Here is an 18,667-nt window from a genome sequence, read left to right as displayed (position 1 = left end):
GTGTCGTGTGTGTCGTGTGTGTCGTGTGTGTTGTGTGTTGTGTGTTGTGTGTCCCGTGGGCCTGTGCTGTGTGTTGTCTGTGTTGTGTGTGTTGTGTGTGTGTTGTGTGTTGTGTGTCCCGTGGGCCTGTGCTGTGTGTTGTGTGTGTCGTGTGTGTTGTGTGTTGTGTGTTGTGTGTCCCGTGGGCCTGTGCTGTGTGTAATCTATTGCATTAGCCACATTAGTGGATATCGCCCATGGGCCTGTGTAATCACCAATGCAATATGAGACTTTCACTTAGCATCATACGAGCGGCTCCCCCTCCTCACCCTCTCCTCACCCCCCCTTTTCCACAACTCGGCCTCCCCCCTCTACCTTTCTCTCACCCTCTTCACCCCCAGTCTCTCTCTCTCTCTCTCTCTCTCACCCATTTTCACCTCTCTCGCCTCTCCCTTTTCACCCTTCTCTCCCTCGTCTCTCTTTCTCCTCCCCCTTTTTCACCCCCCCTCCACTTCTCTTACCCTCTCCACCCCTCGTCCTCCCCGTCTCTCTCCTCTCCCTCATCCATTTTCACCTCTCCCTCGTTTCTCCTTATCTCTCTCTTCTCCTTTTCACCCCCCCTCCACTTCTCTCACCCTCTCCTCCCCTCTTCCTCCTTCTCCTCTCCTCCCCTTTTTAACTGTCTCTCCCCCTTTTCTCCTTGTCTCTCTCTCTCTTTTTCATCCATCTCTCCCTGTCTCCGTCCCCCATCTCTCCCCATCCCCCCCTCCTCTTTTCCTCCTCTTTCTCTCCTCCCTCTCTCCCTCTGTCCTTCGGCTGCAGTAGTGGATGCGTGACACATTTGAGTGTCTCAGTCATGTCTGAGTCTTGCAGCGTTTTTCTGTCTAAAGTCTCTCATACGTCGTCATTATGTTTGGACATTTGAAAAGTTTCATATTTATCGTCTCTTAAAGACGACACAGACCCAGAGGCCTCTTAAAAAACAAACTGTGGAATCTTGACGTCATTCACACATTTGGGATACGACTAACATTACACTTAATAAATGTGTCCGTGGTTTCACAGTCAAATTAGGCACATTCCAAATCCATTAACAGTTCAAAACGAAACGAGTGTTATCAAAAGTCCTCAAAATGGCGCCTAGAAACAGGAGGCTGAAACCTATAAATACACAAAGAGATGATACAAATATGAAAATATGTATTGAAAACTAGCTCCAAGTCTAAGCGATCGGGTTCTTCTGGAGCCAAGAGTAAATAAAGGACATTCATTTTAACATAGAAAAAGTGTAATTTACCCAGAAAGCCACAGGGCAACAGCGCTGTCCTGCAACGTCAAAGAACAGCACAGTTTATTCCAATATTAAGAGTTTAAAAACATACCAAAAATAAACATGAGATAACAGTGACATTAAACTTCAGTCTATCAGCTCCATCTATAAAGTCTGTTTTGATTCAGATTATTTTATGGACTCGGAGCAGCCTTCATCAAATATTTTCACTGATTATATTCATTTTTTTTTTAAAGTATGGAGACAATAAATGGGAAAGGAAATGGAAAATGTGCAGCACATGTGCAGGGACCTGAATTCAGCCGATGAGTGTTTTCCAACATCAACAAGAGGAATCATTTCAAGTGAACTGGATTTGTTCTGAATCAGTCTGGAAAACACACACACACAGACACACCCCGACACACACACACACACACACACACACACACACACACACACACACACACACACACACACACAATGGGAATCAGAGAGATAATAGGTCATTGTGAGGTTGAACATTTTAACTTTTCCTTTGCTCTGTTTTCTATCTTTGACAGTTAATATGCAAATACAGAATTCAGTGGTAGAGCAAGACAATTTAAAGGTGCACTCTGTAACTTTTCTGATGGAGAGTCCACCACCTGCTTGTCTTCATGTAGCTGTTAATGCTTTGCCTTAGAGTTCCACAGTATAGCATTAACCTTCATTCTGTAGATAGAGGCAGGTGATGGCAGGAGGTTGGGTTTCAGTCTTGCTCACAGTAAAAATTGTGTTTTTTAAGGTATTTTTAAACAATAAAAACATGTATTTGAATATTTGCATAAAAGAAAAAAAAAAAAAAAAAGCCACGGAGAAAGACCCAGGCCTAATGTCATTATGCTGTAGGCCAAAGTGTCCAACTATGTGTTTGTACAAGCGTTTGTTAATACTGCCATCTAGCGGCCACACTGAGTAAATGCTTGGAGTAAACAGGATGGTCAAACCCTGATTCACGTTTTTGAGTTTAATAGATTTCTAAAAACACAGTCCAATAAAAAATCTAAATATTCTTTGAGTAATATAGGCTAATTTTACCCCTTATTTTAGGTTTTTTTTTTTTTTTTTTTTTTTATTTTGAGGCAGAAGCTTTGAATTACAGCTCACAAGACCAATGTAATAGCTGCATTTATTTGTCAGAAACAGCCAAATTAGATGTAAAAAGTATTTTAGCCCAAGTTAAAATGTTAAAATAGTCATTCCTGGATACTAAATAAAATATTACAGTTGTAGTTTGATCCTTTTCATATTGTTTTTAAGTTTCCAAAGGACTGTAGGATATTTAGTATAGAATTTTAAGAATAAAAACAACCAAACCTCCACTTTTCACTATCTAATAAAGAACACAAACATGACTGAACCAAAGCCTTTATGTTTATAGAAAAAAAACACCTCAGTTAATCTCATACTCATATTTTATTATTGAAATGTGAAATACAAATCTTAAACAATATCATCGTCTTTACACAAGTACACGTAACAGAGTACCACATAAAGGGAAAAATAATAACTTAACCAAAGCCAAGCGGCAAAAATATTTCATCAGGCTTGTCAAGAGCTCGTCTGAAAACCTGAGGAGAACTGAGGTTTAGTTCACAGTGTTAAACCAGCCCATAAAAGATGCACTGTGGGACATTTCTGAAGCTGCTCGTCTCCACGGAGATGTCACCGCTTTGCCTAGAATGTTACGCAGCGTGGTATTGAACCTCTATGTCCACTGATGCAAGCGGGTGGGGCCAACAGGTCAGGGTACAGGTCAGATCTGTGCAGAGGCAAGCCCACTCGGTCCTCTATATCCACGGATACAAACACATGCCACCAGGAAGCCACGTTACGAGCCAGATCCGTGGAAAGGCGAGCCCCCGTCAGTACGCTATCAAACTTCCATATATCCACGGATACAAACGCATGCCACCAAAAGGGCAAGTGATGAGTCAGATCTGTGCAGAGGCAAGCCCATTCTGCATCCATGGATATATAGTACACCAATACATGACACCAAAAAGCCATGTTACGAGTCAGATCTGAGGAAAGGTGAGACCACTCAAAGTAAGAATGCTTTTTTTTTTTCAAGGTATTCTGAGCAACAACAGCACCAGAAATTAAATAAATGCTACTTATAAAGTTTAATGCCATACTTTAGAACATTCCAGGCAAAGCAATGACATTTCAAAGACGACGAGCAAACCCTCCCCCGACAAGAAATGTTCCGCCGTGCATCTTTAACCCAAATAGCTGCTTTTGTTCTTGTACATAGAGTAACACACAAAAGGTCTCTCGAAAACCAGACGCTGCATAGAACGTTAGAGCTGCACACACTCAAATCAAAATACCAATTTGAGTCGGCGCAACTGTCTAAAAAGCAAAAAATGCAGTTATTTAGGTTTTAGAATCTACATTTCAAACATTAATCCCAAATCTAATCGCAAAACTCGTCAGAAAATTCAGGCTTCAATTTTTTTATTTTTTTTTTCAAATTTGTGAAGTCCTACAGAAAAATACCAACTAAGACTAGAGCTCAAATTTGATCTTTCACACATTTAATTTGGAACATCTTCTGCATTTCAGACACTGTCATAAGTCCATGTCTGCTGCTGTTACAGACGTCCCATTACCCTGAGTGTAAAAGCAAACAGAGCATTGAAAAGTAATACAGCCAATATAATAGAGGCACATACTGTAAACGACCACAGGTTTCATAATGAGGGTTGAGAATGAAAGGATGGAAAGGATTTGTTATACAGTGAAAAAAATACAAAATAAAATCTTGTGGTGAGCCAATATCAATGTCTTAATATCAGAAAATGTGATATAATCCAAGTATTGCATTTAGATATTGATACACTCATAAACAACTTCTGAATGGAATCGGACTTGAAAAATTTGAAAAAAGGCGACAGCTTTCACCACAAATATCATTTTCAATTTAATTTTTAAGACTTGGGAAAACAACTGAACGTGAATTTTCTGTGATGTTGTAATGTGTAAAGATGTTGAGCTCTTAGGACAAATTCATTTTAGGACATATTAAATCAAATAGTTAATATTTACCGTAATTTCACAAAACTTGCATCCATTCGATTCTCAACCCTACCAAGTATTAAAACAAACCTGTAGCAGAAACAAATAGATCAGAAAATACCACGAGTCAACGTCTCGAGCACCAATATGAGGTAGACCAAAGAAAACACAACCCATTTAAATATCATGTCTGGATACAATGGAATCCCCTGTCCCTTAGTGCTATGGAAAGGAATACATTTATGCATTGTAGAGTTTCTGCATTCAGCAAATACAAATTTCACAGCATGCAAAAAAACCTAGAAGTTAAAATTACTTGAATTTTGAATATTTGAGAATTTGAGTAGTTGAATTGTAGTGGAATTGTTTGAATTTCAATTTGTAGGTTTGTTTTTACACTCGTTTCAGGTTAAATTATTAGTCTGTGCACTTTTATGTTTAAGTGTAATTTTTAGACCGTACTATGCAACTCTCCTGCTCGTTTCCACTGAATGTTCCACAGTATGGTATTAAACTCATCACTCTCCATGACAACAAGCAGTTGCCGCAATCAGACCAAGTCTCAAGTCAGATCTACGGAGAGGCGAGGCTGCTCAAAGAATGCACGTTTATCAAAGTATTTTTTTTCTAGCAATAGCAACACCTGTAACCATATACATTTTATGTTTAATGCCATGCTGTGGAACATGTCCATGGAGATGAGGCATACCACTCAATGAAAAAGCTGCTTAAATGTAAAAAACTAAAAATGCAACTGGAAGGAAATAGGTAAAATGAAATCTTAAAGACATTTTGACAATAATTTGAATGGTGCCATTCTCATCGAGTTTTTGCACTTTGCACAAAAAATACACTTTTAAGTCAATTTCATGTGAAAACGATCCAAAACAACAAACTAAAACTAAACTGAAATTAGGAAACTGTAAATTGAAACAAGTAAAAAATATCACGTAAGACCCAATAACTCAATAGTACAGTTAATACTACTCAAATTTTAAAATATTTTGTACTCAAGTAATCTTACCTCAGATTTTTTTTACTTTTGTGATGCAGTAGAATTTGGAAAGGTTAAATATTTTCAAACATAAACTTTTCATATGAACGCGCCAAAACTGGACTCTGCCCAAACTGTCAGTGACGATACTTTGTGCACTAAATCCCCATGCATTCTTATATGTATACACACACACACATCACATTTTAAAGAGGATATTAGTCCAGATAAATGCAAACAAATGAAAACTCAAGTGACCCATTGACAAAACAAAAGACTGCTATTTCTACTGCAATACATTTAAACCAAGTCTCCATAACAAAATAAGATAGCAGCTCATTGTAAAAGTGAACTAAAGCTTTGCATCTGTCAAACTTGATCCATATTTTAAAGTTTGAGGAAAAGATGGACTTTTTTTAGGCAGGTGGTTGTAAACTCCAGTGTCCCTTAAGCGTTTTTTCAAGTTTTACCTTTTTAAGCATTTTAAAGTCATATTTAGGCACTTTTGTCTATGTTGCCGTAGCGCTGGTTTGGGAAAGGTCCAGTGGATTCTCTCCGTGGGAGGTTTGGCAAAGTGGGTAAGTGTTGGTACAGCACAGTCCTGCCCCCTGTGGGTAAGAAATGAACAGATGTGATGATGAACAAGAAAATATTTTATATTCACATCCTCAAAGTATCCACCTTTTGTTTTGTTAAAAAAATGTTATTTAACTTATTTTCTTTACTACAGGATTCGATGCATCTTGCTTCATATATGTGACGTCTTCTGTATGTTTATAAAATGTAAAGCAGTAAAAAATTAAAAATGATGTGTTCAAACTTTTGACTTTACTCACAATCTCGACTAGTATTTTTTACTTTTGGTGAAGTTTATAATTTTACTTCCTGGTTGGCCACCGGCACATATGGCATACAAAGAATTCCATACCTTCACCCTAAGGAAACTTACTTAGATGATTACACAAATAAAACTAAATTATAACACATTTATTTTGTTAAATGAAGGTGCACTTTAAACTTGACTACATCCACTCACCTGTTCTCGGAGGGTTGCCAGGCGAGGTGTGATACAGCGACGCCAGATCGTTGAGTGTGCATGTGCGCAGCAGGTTCATCGTGCCCCACTCTGAGTCCAGAGCGCCCCCTAGTGCCACGGAGGAGCTCTTCACTGTCCCCAACGCGTCTTGGCCAGAAGAGTGCGCACCTGGTATACTCCCCCTCCCTGCTACGAGCGACCGGTTTGACATTTCTGACACGTTCTTGAAACTCCCCTTCTCCGATCCTGCATCTTCTTCTCTACTTTGAGTCACGGAGTTGAACTTTAACCTTTTTGTGGACGGCTCGCCTAAATCCATGCGAGGAAGGTTACCAAATCGACTTGATAGACATATTCTTGAAGTATCGGTTGGCCAAAGTACACCATTTCTTACTGGGTAGCTCCTTTCGCCTATCCCTATTCTGTCTGGTGGTGTCTGCATATCTAGTAAATACTTAGCACCACCTGTATTTTTTCTCATCACCTCCGTAAACCTACTTTCATGGCTATTCGCTTGTTGTTCATTTTGTGTTTTGAGTTTCTGGCCATCACTTTCTCGCAAGGGAGACCGTTTAGGTGTCAACGTTGTCTTGTTCGTGGTTGGATTTTCTTGTGGTTTTGAAGGCAAAGGCGTCGGTGATTTGGTTCTTCTCGGATGGCTTCGGAAAATCATCGGCAAGGGGGCTACGTCTTTCCCATCCAACGCTGGCGGACAACCAGTATGCCTTTTTTCCCTGGATATCGCTAGCCTTCTCGTGTTATCGGACTTGTCCTTGTGAACTAGTTTCTTATGAATAATTAGTACCTCTGGGTAGATTGTTTTAAACGCACATTGTGAACATGCGCTTGGCATCGATGCTTTAATCGGCTCAGTTGAAATCGACAACGAAACCTTTAAGGACAAATTTAGCGGTGCATCATCGTAATTTTCATGTTTTATTTCACGTTTTTCCAGCTTCAGATTCACAGGCATCGGGAGGTCATCAGCACATTTGGTAATCAATTTGGCAAACTCTCCGTTGCTCTGATTGAGTTGTTTGCTCGGCCTGGAGTCGACTACCAAACTGGGGTCAAATTTCGCCTCGTTTTGGTACATTTTGGTGTTGTGTATCCATAGTTTGGTAGGGGAGGAGGAGTTTTCGCTGTCCGGCTCTAGTTTGAGGTCAGAGGGGGAGGGCAGAGAGGAGGAGGAGGCGGCAGACGCAGGCCGAATGGGGACCTCGATATAAGGTTTGTCTTTATGCCTTCTGTCCAAGTGGTATTTGAGTGAAGTCTTCTGAGCAGCAGCGTAGTCACAGTAAGCACATTTGAATGGCTTTTCACCTGGACAGAGAGAGAGACGTTAAGAGCTGCGTAGAGTAGCATAAAGTTGACCAAAAAAATCTGATACTAATCAATACTAAAAGCAGTAAACTAGATACTCATTTGTGCAAGTATCAATACATTTTAAAAAAGGGTTAGAAACAGCTTAAAAGTTTGACCTTATCTAAACAGCATTAGAATGATCTTGAATTATAATGATGAGAAGCACCAGAGGAGAGCAAGAAGAGAAAAGGTGGGGAGCTGCAGCTCGATCAGAGAGAGGGAGGAGGAGCGGGGGACAGAGGGAAGGAGACACTGGACATTTAGTCAAATTGTGCAGATCTAAGTAAAAACTTGTGAAACGCGAGCACACGAGACATAAAGAGACTATGGCCCGTAAAACTGAGCTAAGTGTACACCTGCATCAATGTACAACTTTGTATTGGCTTTTCAATAAACGGATCTGAAACAATAAATCATGAAGAAGGTGAAATGAATTGGCCCATTATCATTTTAAAACGCTGTGTGAAATAACTACTGAAGTTATTCACATTTCTATTCAGGGTGTATGACATCGAGTCACATGGTCCCTTGGTGTTAATTAGAGAAGAAATCTTTTTTTCATAGTCATTCATAATCATTAAAATGACAAACATCCAAAGCCTCATACCTGTGTGAGTCCTGAGGTGAACAGTGAGGTAGTAGCTGGATCTGAAGGACTTTCCACAGTAGCTGCACTCCTTTGATCGGCCTTTGGCTCGGTCAAAACCATCTTCACCTGAAAACAAGAATGAGTGATTTAAGTCCCAACCACCAGAGGGAGACATTGGCAGCCCCATTAAAAGAAACAACAGAAGTTGTAGTGATGCCAAAAAAAAACAAACAAAAAAAAAAAAGACTACACACCTTAAATATTCAGTAAATGCGAACATGTTACATTCACTATATAAAAAGACACATACGCTCACTTATTTCTAATTGCTAAATGCCAGAGTAAAAAAAATGTTTTTTTTCATTGCTTTCTTCAAAGTTAGCCATTTACATACATTTCATTAGTATGTGGTACCACTGGCTTTAAACTGTATGACTTGAGTTAACGTTTTGGATATCCTTCCACAAGCTTCTCACAATCTGTGCCCAAGCTTTAACTTCCTGGCTGATGTCTTGAGATGTTGCCTCAGTATTTCCACATAATGTTATTTCTTCATGCAATCTATTTTGTGAAGTGCATCAGTCCCTCCTGCAGCAAAACAACCCCACAACATGATGCTGCCACTCCTGTATTTCAGTTGGGATGGTGTTCTCAGGCTTGCGGTCCTCTTCCTTTTTCCTCCAAATGTAACAATGCTCATTTTGGCCAAACAGTTATATTTTAGCTACATCAGACAACTGGACATGTCTCCAAAAATGAAATGAATATTGACAGACTTACCAGCTTCAGCCAGCACCTTCACAAGTTTGTTTGCTTTTGTTCTTGGGTTTATCTGCATATTTTGGACCAAAGCACGTTCATCTCTAGGACACAAAACCCGTCTCCTTCCTGAGCGGTGTGATGGCTGGATACTCCCATGTTGTTTATACTTACGTATAATTGTTTGTACAGATGAACGTGGCAAATTCAGGCATCTAGAAATTGCACCCAAGGATGAACCAGACTTGTGCAAGTCCACAATTCTCTTCCTGATATCTTGGCTGATTTCTTTGGACTTTCCCATGTTGCACAAAGAAGCACTGTGTTTCAGACGTGCCTTCAAATACATTCATAGGTGTGTCTCCAAGTCAAATGTTGTCAATAAGCCAATCAGAAGCTTCCAAAGATATGACACAATCATTTGGGTTTTCCCCAAATAGTTTGGAGGCATAGCAATCTTACTGTATGTAAACTTCTGACTTTGAAGAAAGTAATGACAAATTGTCAAAAATCCTTCTCTCATTCTAGCATTTAGCAAATGGAAATCATTCTAGTAATCCTAATTAACCTAAAACAGAAAAAAGTTTAGTCCAATTTCATGTCAGACAGAGAGAAAATGTGTCTTTTTATATAATGTATGTAAATTTCTGGTTTCAACTGTACACTCTTGCATATAGTCTATAATTAAAAACAGACAGAAATGTCTAGTGTGATCTCCTAAACAAGAGTATAATATGATATTTCTGCCCCTTTGTGGTTAATGTTCAATGGTCCATTCCCATTTTGTTCTAAACTTAAAACTCAACTCAGACAATTTACACTTAAGCATATTATGGCACATTAGCCATTAGCTCCTCCAGCCACCACTGATCATTCATCCATAGGTAAGGTGGGTGAAGTGTCTTTCCCAACGACACAGTGTCCATATGCTCTAGTCTGAGGAGACTGAAGTTTAGTCCATCCTTCTCACCTGAGCCCAGTATCTCCGTGAGTGGAGCCTCCTCCAGCCCCTCCTCCTCGTCCTGCTGCTCCAGAGCTCCAGGCCGGGACAGCCTCCCCTCCAGTCCCGCTATGGGGCTCTCCTCGCCGGGACGCTCTCGTTTGTGAATCCGTGAGTGGAGCACCAGCTGGTGGTACGTCCTGCAGGGCAAGCAAACCATAAGCAGATCAATTATGATTATACTGATACTTTGCTGCTCATGCTGGGGGTGTCATTTTTTTTACTCTGCACTCTTCTTTTTTAATGTTAATTTTATGATTATTTATGTTTTGATTTGTTGTATTGTGATTTTAACGTAGTTCTTATTCTGTAAACAACTTTGAATTTGTGTACGAATTGTGCTATATAAATAAACTTGCCTTGCCTCTATGTTTATGACGGAATTACCATGGTGAAACAATGGACACATTAGCATTAGCACATTAGCAAACACTGACCCAAAAAAAAGTTTCAAGACTCAAAAAATATAAAATGGATTTAAACAACACATTTTCAGGAGCCTGTGATCAATAGGAGCGTTCACTGTTCTGTTTAGGTGTTTGATTTTCAGCAAAAAGTGACTAACTGAAAAACTGTTTAAACTGTGACGAATGTAATTTTAGAGGGACTTGTTTAACAGCACAAATCTCACCAGCTGTAGTTCGGCTAAGTTGATTCTTTATGGTCAAATTGTGTTAAAATAAAGCTCAGCTCTTCAGACAGAGCAGTGCATACAGTTGGTGTCACACCTCCAGGGAATGTTGATGACATCAGATGCAAATTATCAATATACACAACTGGAAATATAATCCAATTGAATTGGAAGGAAAATGGTGTAAGTTTACTGATACTTATCCATTTAAGCTTTAACATAGACAGTCCCACTACAAAGCCCAACCTGTTCTGGGATTTTAACCAAGGATCTTTTTGCTAATAAAAAACTCCCCAAAAATTACTAGCAGTGCTGTTAATGTTAGGCAACAAGAGCACCAACATTTTTTCTTTTATAAAAAATGTAAAAAGAGAATTTAGTCACATATCACTGAAAGAGTCATCTAGGGAAGGTATGAGGAAGTGACACTGTTTATGCTATAATGCACTAATAAAATGAAATATCAAAATCAGATTATCTATAAAGCAGATACATCAAATCAAGACAAAGTGTATAAAGCTAAATCATCTGTACTTGGGAGTAAGAATGCATGACTTGTGTGCAATTTGAAACTAGTTGGAAATGCCTTAAAACTAAATGTACAAGAATATAGACCCCTAAATTAACTACCTAAATCATAATCAAATTCTATTCAAATCAAGATCAATAATATTTGGACTACACCATGTAAGATTTATTTATATTGTGATTTTAAGATCTTTCTTATTCTGTTAAGCACTTTGACTTAGGCATGGGATGATACTGAAATTTGGTGTGACGATCATCATGGCCAAAATAACAATTAATGATTACGTCACAATAATTATTAAAGCTGCTGACAGTTAAAAAATGTAATGGCTGTGAATAATTATAACTTACTTTAAATATGGAACCTATTCATAACATAACAATTATAGTATTGTACTTGTAAAAACAATGCCCTGGAAGAGAACATCAGGGAGAAGTACATTTTTTTCCTCACATTCTGGTGATGTTTGTTGCCAATTATCACAATTCTACAAAATGTCTCACTAACGATTACTGTGGATCCTTTTTTATCACGACAAACGATATTTTTTAGTGTCCCATCCCTACTTTGAATTACTTTGCGTATGAGCTGTGCTATACAACTAAACGTGCCTTGTCTTATGCAGATGACATCACCACCTTTGGAGCTTTATTAGTGAGTGGCAAAGGTGTAAGTGGTGAGTAATAAAATGTTCTTCCGTAAGAGCTCAAAACACATCTAAAATTTGAAAGAGCTGTTAAAGTCCAATACCAAGTACAAAAGCCACAAACCACAACTCTACTTGATTTTCTTGTTTTAAATATCAAGTACAAACAGTAGTAAAAAGCCAGTTAACAGTTAGCTAAACAACATGGACACAGCAGGCTATGCTCACAATCATCATAGATACAGACTTTGGCATCAGACAGTTGAACGGATCATCTTTCTCTCCTTAAATAACGTATTTCTGTGTGTTGAGGGGATAATTACTGCAGGGTAAAAACAGCAGCTCCACAGACAAGAATTAGTCAATAAAAATCAAAGAAACATTTGTCTGTTAAGCTGCCCATAGTTCTGCCTCAGTGCCACTCAGTCATAATTTTAACGAGCATTTTTTCAAATAAAATTATGTCAGTTTACAACCTCCACATACTTTGCAGTTGAATCATCAACAGCCCCTGGGGGTGTGATGTTAACTGTAGGCACTGCTCTGTCTGAAGCTCTGTTAAATTTATATCAAAGCTTTATTTTAACACCTAAACAGGACCATAACCGCTCGTATTGATCACAGGCACCTGAAAATATATAGTTTAAATCATTTTATATTTTTTCTTGAGTTTTCAGATGATCTAAAAACTTCACTATGGTAGGTTCTGAACATTCCATCATAAACACACCTCCAGCATTATGTCAATCGCAGTACTGTAAGCGGAGTTACACATTACCTGAATGTTTTGTGGCATTCTTCACATGTGGTGGGTCTCTCTTTGCTCTTGTCCTTTTGAATGAGGGATCTGCGCTGAGGCTGCGGAGGAGCCATAATCACAGGAGGAGGAGCGGGGCGGCCATCTTTGTTGGCCTTGTCCACTGTGTGTCCTTCTGCCAAAATATTATTCAACTCCTCCTTATCTGACGCGCATTCTTCATTATCTGTGCTTGCTTCCTGTCCGATATCTTTAACGTGATTGGGCCCAACTGCAATCTTGCCTTTGGTCGCTAACTGCCAGGCTTGGTAAGTGATGAACGGGTCCAATTGGGCAATCCATTTTGAGGTTCTTACTGGTTGCTGTGTAGTGTTTTCTTGAAACGGCTGTAGCTTTAAACTTTGAATAAATGTCTCTTTTTGGATCTCATCTTCTTTTGTCCAATTTTCTGCATTTTTGTCACGCAATTCCCCATCGCGATTATGAACTTTGCTGTGCTCTGCCAAGCTATCATGATCGGGAAAGAAGAACCCGCAGACCATGCACATTTTGTAAACAGTAGCGACTGGTTGGGAGACATCTTGCACGATACCATTGATAGTAGTGGGAGTGTCTTGTAGTTCTTGTAAGGCTTTAGTTTTGCTGCCAGATTTTGTGTGCATTTTCATGTGCGTCTTCAAAAACCACGGCTCTCTAAAACGACGTCCGCAAATGTTACAGCAGTAGTAGAAATAGTCCTTGTGCTTTCGCATATGATTTTCTAGCTCCAATGCATCTTGGGATATCTGACCACATACGATACAACTGTAAAAATCTTCTTTTTCAATAGGTAGGATTGGTTTCGGTCGGTTTCGTTCCCCAGGAATGCGAAATTCGGCTTCCACTCTTAGCACAGTCGGTTCGGGGAAAGTAGTAGGATGTTGTGCTAAAACGTGAGGGCCTAACTCGTCTTGATGGGTGAAGGTTTGGTCACAGAACATGCAAGGGATTAGCTGGTTGACCTTCGTTAGCATAGCCTTCTCTAAGCAGGAGCTATGTGGCGTCATGCTGGAGCCAGGGCCAGGGGTGTTAGCGCTGTTGCTAATCAGAATGTCCTGTGCGAGTCCGTCTGGGCTCTCCACAAACTGGAGTAAGGAGTGAGTCGGCATCGCACAGGGTCAATGAGGACACCTAGAAACAGAGGAATTAAGGTCAGCTCTGAGATGGAAGATTAATGAACGTCAAGGATATTCGGTCAGTTGACAATCAGGATTATTCAGGTCACAATATAATCATAAAGGTGCAGTATGTAATTTTTGCTTGGAATGTTCCACAGTATAGCATGAAACTTATCTCCATGGAGACAAGCATGTGACCTCATTAAGAGGTCAGATCTGTGGCAACGTGATCCCACTCACAGTGAGATGTGCGCGTCTTTAAAAAGGTACTTTTGAATCAATGTTAACATACATATGTTTAATACTATACTGCGGTACATTCAGAGCCTTCACCAGAAAAGTTACATTGTGCACCTTTAAGAACTAAAAAATATCATTCTGACCATTTTATAAGCAATATTAAGTCATTTTAATTCAATCTATTTATCCAAAAAGGAAACCTAAACAACGGTAGTGTAAATTCACATCAACAAATGAAACGGTGGTCATGGTGTCAATAATCAGGAATAATTGTTATGTCATGTTTCTTCTCATAATAACAATAAAACATAAATACACGCTTAACTTTGATATTGCCACATCCCCAGTCAAGTTTAAAACATTTTACAATGTATCACATATGCAGAAAATACATCAAATTACAGATGTAAACTAGAATACAAACTAATTAAATATTTCTTGCAACTAACAATTATTTTAGTAGTATACCACAAAGTGATTATAGATCTCAATGTACAGCCAAGAAGATTGTTAAATATACTACAATTAGACAGTACAAACAAAGGTTGAAATATAGTGACTGAAGGCTTCTGGGTAGAAAATATTTACAAAAAACGTGGATTATTGATGGGAATTCAAAGTTAATGAATAAAAGTCTTTTGGCGTGTGTTTTAGAGTCTATAGTCCAGATAAGGACAATACTTTGATAATAACATTTATGAATACAGCGATAAATTGTTGCTGTCCTTCTTGAGTGCTGTGGGGTCCTAATGAGTCCTGTTTTACACTTTGTCAAGTTTTGATGTTAACATTACTTAACTAAAAACAACACTTCTTTGTGCAACTTCAAACCCTTCCATGTTAAAACTGTATAAAGCACAAATTGCATAATTTAAAACATTCAGTAGCATTAACATCAATTAAACCACGTTGTTTTGCTACTGAACAGCCATTGTAAATCCATCAAACTGATCACATAAATAGTTGGCTAGCTGGTTGGAGTCTTGGTCCATTCGCTGTGAAATAAACCACTGTATTTGTTTCCTCTTTTTGACCACAGCACGTTGCTTTGTGTGGTTAGACAACGTAAACTAGCGTCAAGTTAGCCTCAAGAACTAAGTACCCACTGCTTTCCATGTGCAAATTAACGACACGCATCCCTTATCCAACAATAAACGAGGATTCATTATCTCCTCAATTGCCAGCTAAGCTATAACCATTTTATACTTGTATTATGAGCGGAGCACGTGCACTCTAGGTCTACATTTCTGAAGTTACATCAATAAAAAGCTACCGTTTTTTATGACTAGATAGGAATGCATTATCTCCCAGTAAGTTGGCTATTACAAAACACGAGTTAAACATAACATTTCATCGCGTTGTCGGTTCAATTGTGCAACTTAACGATAGAATTACGTTACTGATAGGTTTGTGGTTACGATATTTCGCTTAAGTCGTCAAGTTTGTGCATCTCTGACACTGTGAGGACATTAACGTTAGCAAAACTCCACTTGTTATATCGCCTTTTACTGTTGTCTTCGAAACTCACCCGTAACAATACCTACCAACTTCACAATTTCCGGGGGGTAAACGCGCAAAAAAGCAATAAAAATACAACTTTGTACACGCGTTTGGGTTGTGTGAGTGCAGAGAGCCGCATGGGGAGCCGGGTAAGTCGCTTCTTTCTTCTATAACAATGGGTAAGAGCGCTCACCTATTGAACGACACTGTTTGAATCATATTCTGCAGACTCCTCACTGTGCAGCTGTTGAACTGTGCGTGCGCGCTCACGGGCACACTCACGCACACACAGACAGGGGCAGAAGGGGCGCGCGCACGAGACACACATCGCCCAAAAACAGCGTCACGTGGGCACAAATAATGTAATTAACAATAAAAAAGGGGGATTCTGATGGCGAATAACGGCGAATTTTCAAAGATAGGGCAGGGCACGATAATGTTCAATTCGTGATTTTAATCCACAATACTTTAAGTAAAAACTAAGGCCAAAGTGCCTCTACCAAACTTTTGACAAAAAACATAAGCTTTTAACAAACAGACTTCCCTTTGGATTATTAAGAGCAATACAACAGACCTGCATGTAACTAGCGCATTTTGTATTGATTTCCTATTTGATTTGATGGCATTCTGATATAGTTTCATGTTGCAGAAGTCCTACCACCTCTTATTTGAAATCTATTAGGTCGACCTTTTTCAAGCACGTGCACTAGACACGTGGTCACACATAACGTTATTAATAAAAAAAAGTGATACTGATGCCAAATAAAAACTAATGGTAAAATAAATACATACATAAATTTGAATAATAACAATACACCACATGCACAACACATTAAAATACAACAAAGTCAAGTGTTGCTGTATAACTTCAAAATTAAATTAATTGAAAATACTGATTAACAGCATAATCTACTGATAATCAATGCAAAAAAGCTAAAACCCTACATTCTCCTTTCAGCGAAAAGAACTGTATTTCCAAATAAGAGTCACTTTACACAACCATAACATCCACAAATGTTTTGAAATAAGATAGTAAAACTAATTTGATTTGTGCAAGTATCAACACTGCTAGCAAGCACATAAACAGGACAAAATTTGAGTTTTCCTGCAGTTTTAGTATGAATTTTTAATTAGTTTAAGCTCTTGTTGTGACAAAGGAAATATTGTTATTTTGTATGAAAATTACATTCTATTACTAAAAACACATCTTCATTGTGGTATCATAATTGGAGTCAATTCGTTAGTATTGAAATCAAGTTTGAAACTGTGTTATCGTGACAACATTAGCAGATAAGCAAAACCACTGTAAGACAGATGTTTTTATTTCAATAAAAACATCTAAAATTGGAAGAAATCTAATTAATAATACTGAATTAATTTTGAAGCAGTTAAAAAGACAAAGTGTACGACAGAAAACATCCAGACAACATGCTCAAACAAGAACCCAAAACAAAACCTACATCATCTGGATTAGTTACAAATATAAATCCTAGTTTAAATTTCTCTGATTTATATTTGATCTTGTGCATGTGGTCTCACAAGATAAGAGCTTTTTATCTTCTTCCATTGTCACATATCATTTTTCAGAAGTTGCTGACTCATCACCATGCGATTAGTTTACAGAACCACAAAATATTATGTAACTAAATGAAAAGTGAATTGGTTATACATCTCTATTTACCCAAGACAGTCCCAGTTTTGAGCCCTGTGCCCCCTGCAGATTTATCCAAATCCAGTAATTTGTCCCAGTTTTATACAAGAAATGTCCCAGGTGTCCCCATTTCTCACAAATCTGATACATGTTAAAACAGTAAAGAGGTGAATATATTGTTATTTGTTTAGCTAAAGCACAGAAAACACATGCTTGAAAATGACCATAAGGCAAAAAATATCCACCGTCCAAAGTCCCTTGATTATACACTGACCCACAAATGAGTCATGAATGGACAATATTACATTACATTTTATTTATACCAACCATCCCAACCCTGGTGTGTCCCAGTTTTGAACTTTAAAAATCTTGTCACCCTAGTTACACCTTAACAGAGCTTTTAGTGAAAAACAATGATTTAAGAGTACCCCTGAGCAAAACAACTGAATTTTAACAAAGAAGGACAAACATCGTGGCACCATATTGCAATTTTATTCATAACTATTCCACTTTAATGTTATGGAGAAGCAACTTTAGATAGTACTTTATTATGTATAATCTAATATACTGACCCTCCACGAGCGCCTGCACGAGACACCAACAGGTCACGTGGTCTCCAAGGAAACCATAACGGGGGGGGCTAACTTAACTAACTTTTACATTAACTTAATTAATACCAACTAAAACCATCGTTTAACCACAATGTGCAAGTTTGACATCGTTAAACAACATAATTACTTACCGCTTACCTGTTTAATTGAAGGCAGACTCCACTTTTGGGTAAGTTTATCGCGAATCACAGCGAAGGTATTTGGCAATTTACCGGTTTTGCCATTATACAGTGAATAACACAAGTTGCATGTGTCAAGATGTTTTGTCAAGATGGTCGTTATTTTTACTTTCTCCGACAATTTAACAACCTGGGAAGTATAGACACGAGTGTTTAGTTTGTTGGAAAGTGACACAACAGTAGCGTTTTGGTGTTTTTAATAGAGTTTAGCCGTAACTTACCTAAAGAGACTTGCCCTTTCCACGCTGTGTCGCTGCTGCTAGCATGTGGATAATGGGGGAGGGGCGCGAGGACTTTTCACAATTACATGTAGGTTTCAGCCCAAGGAGGTTGTCTCTTTGCCAAGAAAATACACAAAAACGTATTCTACTAAGTAAAAGCGACGGGATTTAACTAGCTTAGGTGTGTAGGAAACTGTGGTTGTGGTGGTAAAGTAAAGTAAAGTCGTTATTAGGAAATTTGAATTAAAAAAAACAAAAAAAAGATCAAGCCTAAACATGTTAAGAAGATACTGCACCAGCCAATCAACGCACAGTTTTCATTACAACACAGACTTATTCATATAGAACATTTTGAATAGGGTAAAAATACATTTGACTGTGCATATTTTAGTGAGATTTGGTAAAGAAAAACAGCAAATAGGTAAATGAGGAATAGACTGTAAGCACGCAAGGCATTCCCCCAAACTTATGCATCATACTTAATCATTTG

General features: G+C 38.4%; 1 protein-coding gene across 4 annotated transcripts; it reads right to left on the bottom strand.

The window, feature by feature from the left end:
* Positions 1-2,693: 2,693 nt before the first annotated feature.
* On the bottom strand, positions 2,694-18,235 carry znf217 (zinc finger protein 217). 4 transcript variants are annotated; one of them, XM_033970317.2, is made up of 7 exons: positions 18,178-18,235; positions 17,916-18,086; positions 12,640-13,788; positions 10,026-10,195; positions 8,315-8,422; positions 6,343-7,665; positions 2,700-5,914 (listed from the first exon to the last, which is right to left on the bottom strand). In XM_033970317.2, the coding sequence occupies exons 3-7, from the start codon at positions 13,764-13,766 to the stop codon at positions 5,802-5,804; spliced, it is 2,841 nt and encodes a 946-aa protein (XP_033826208.1). In that variant the 5' UTR covers positions 13,767-13,788; positions 17,916-18,086; positions 18,178-18,235; the 3' UTR covers positions 2,700-5,801. The 4 variants fall into 4 exon arrangements, with proteins under 4 accessions (XP_033826210.1, XP_033826208.1, XP_055079059.1 ...); XM_033970319.2 differs by lacking the exons at positions 17,916-18,086; positions 18,178-18,235 and adding an exon at positions 15,709-15,807 and having other exon boundaries at positions 2,694-5,914; XM_055223084.1 differs by lacking the exons at positions 17,916-18,086; positions 18,178-18,235 and adding an exon at positions 15,544-15,801.
* Between the last annotated feature and the right edge of the window lie 432 nt (positions 18,236-18,667).

This window comes from Periophthalmus magnuspinnatus, chromosome 7 (assembly GCF_009829125.3).
Source record: "Periophthalmus magnuspinnatus isolate fPerMag1 chromosome 7, fPerMag1.2.pri, whole genome shotgun sequence".
Lineage (NCBI taxonomy): Eukaryota > Metazoa > Chordata > Actinopteri > Gobiiformes > Gobiidae > Periophthalmus > Periophthalmus magnuspinnatus.
Note: the sequence above shows the minus strand (reverse complement) of the source record. Positions and strands in the feature narration are given on the sequence as shown.

Coding starts and splice junctions, on each gene's coding strand:
- znf217 (XM_033970317.2), bottom strand. CDS start 13,766: ATGCCGACTCACTCCTTACTCCAGTTTGTGGAGAGCCCAGACGGACTC. Junction 8,423..10,025: donor CACGGAGATACTGGGCTCAG/GTGAGAAGGATG, acceptor TCTTGTTTTCAG/GTGAAGATGGTTTTGACCGA. Junction 5,915..6,342: donor TGGCAACCCTCCGAGAACAG/GTGAGTGGATGT, acceptor TCTTACCCACAG/GGGGCAGGACTGTGCTGTAC.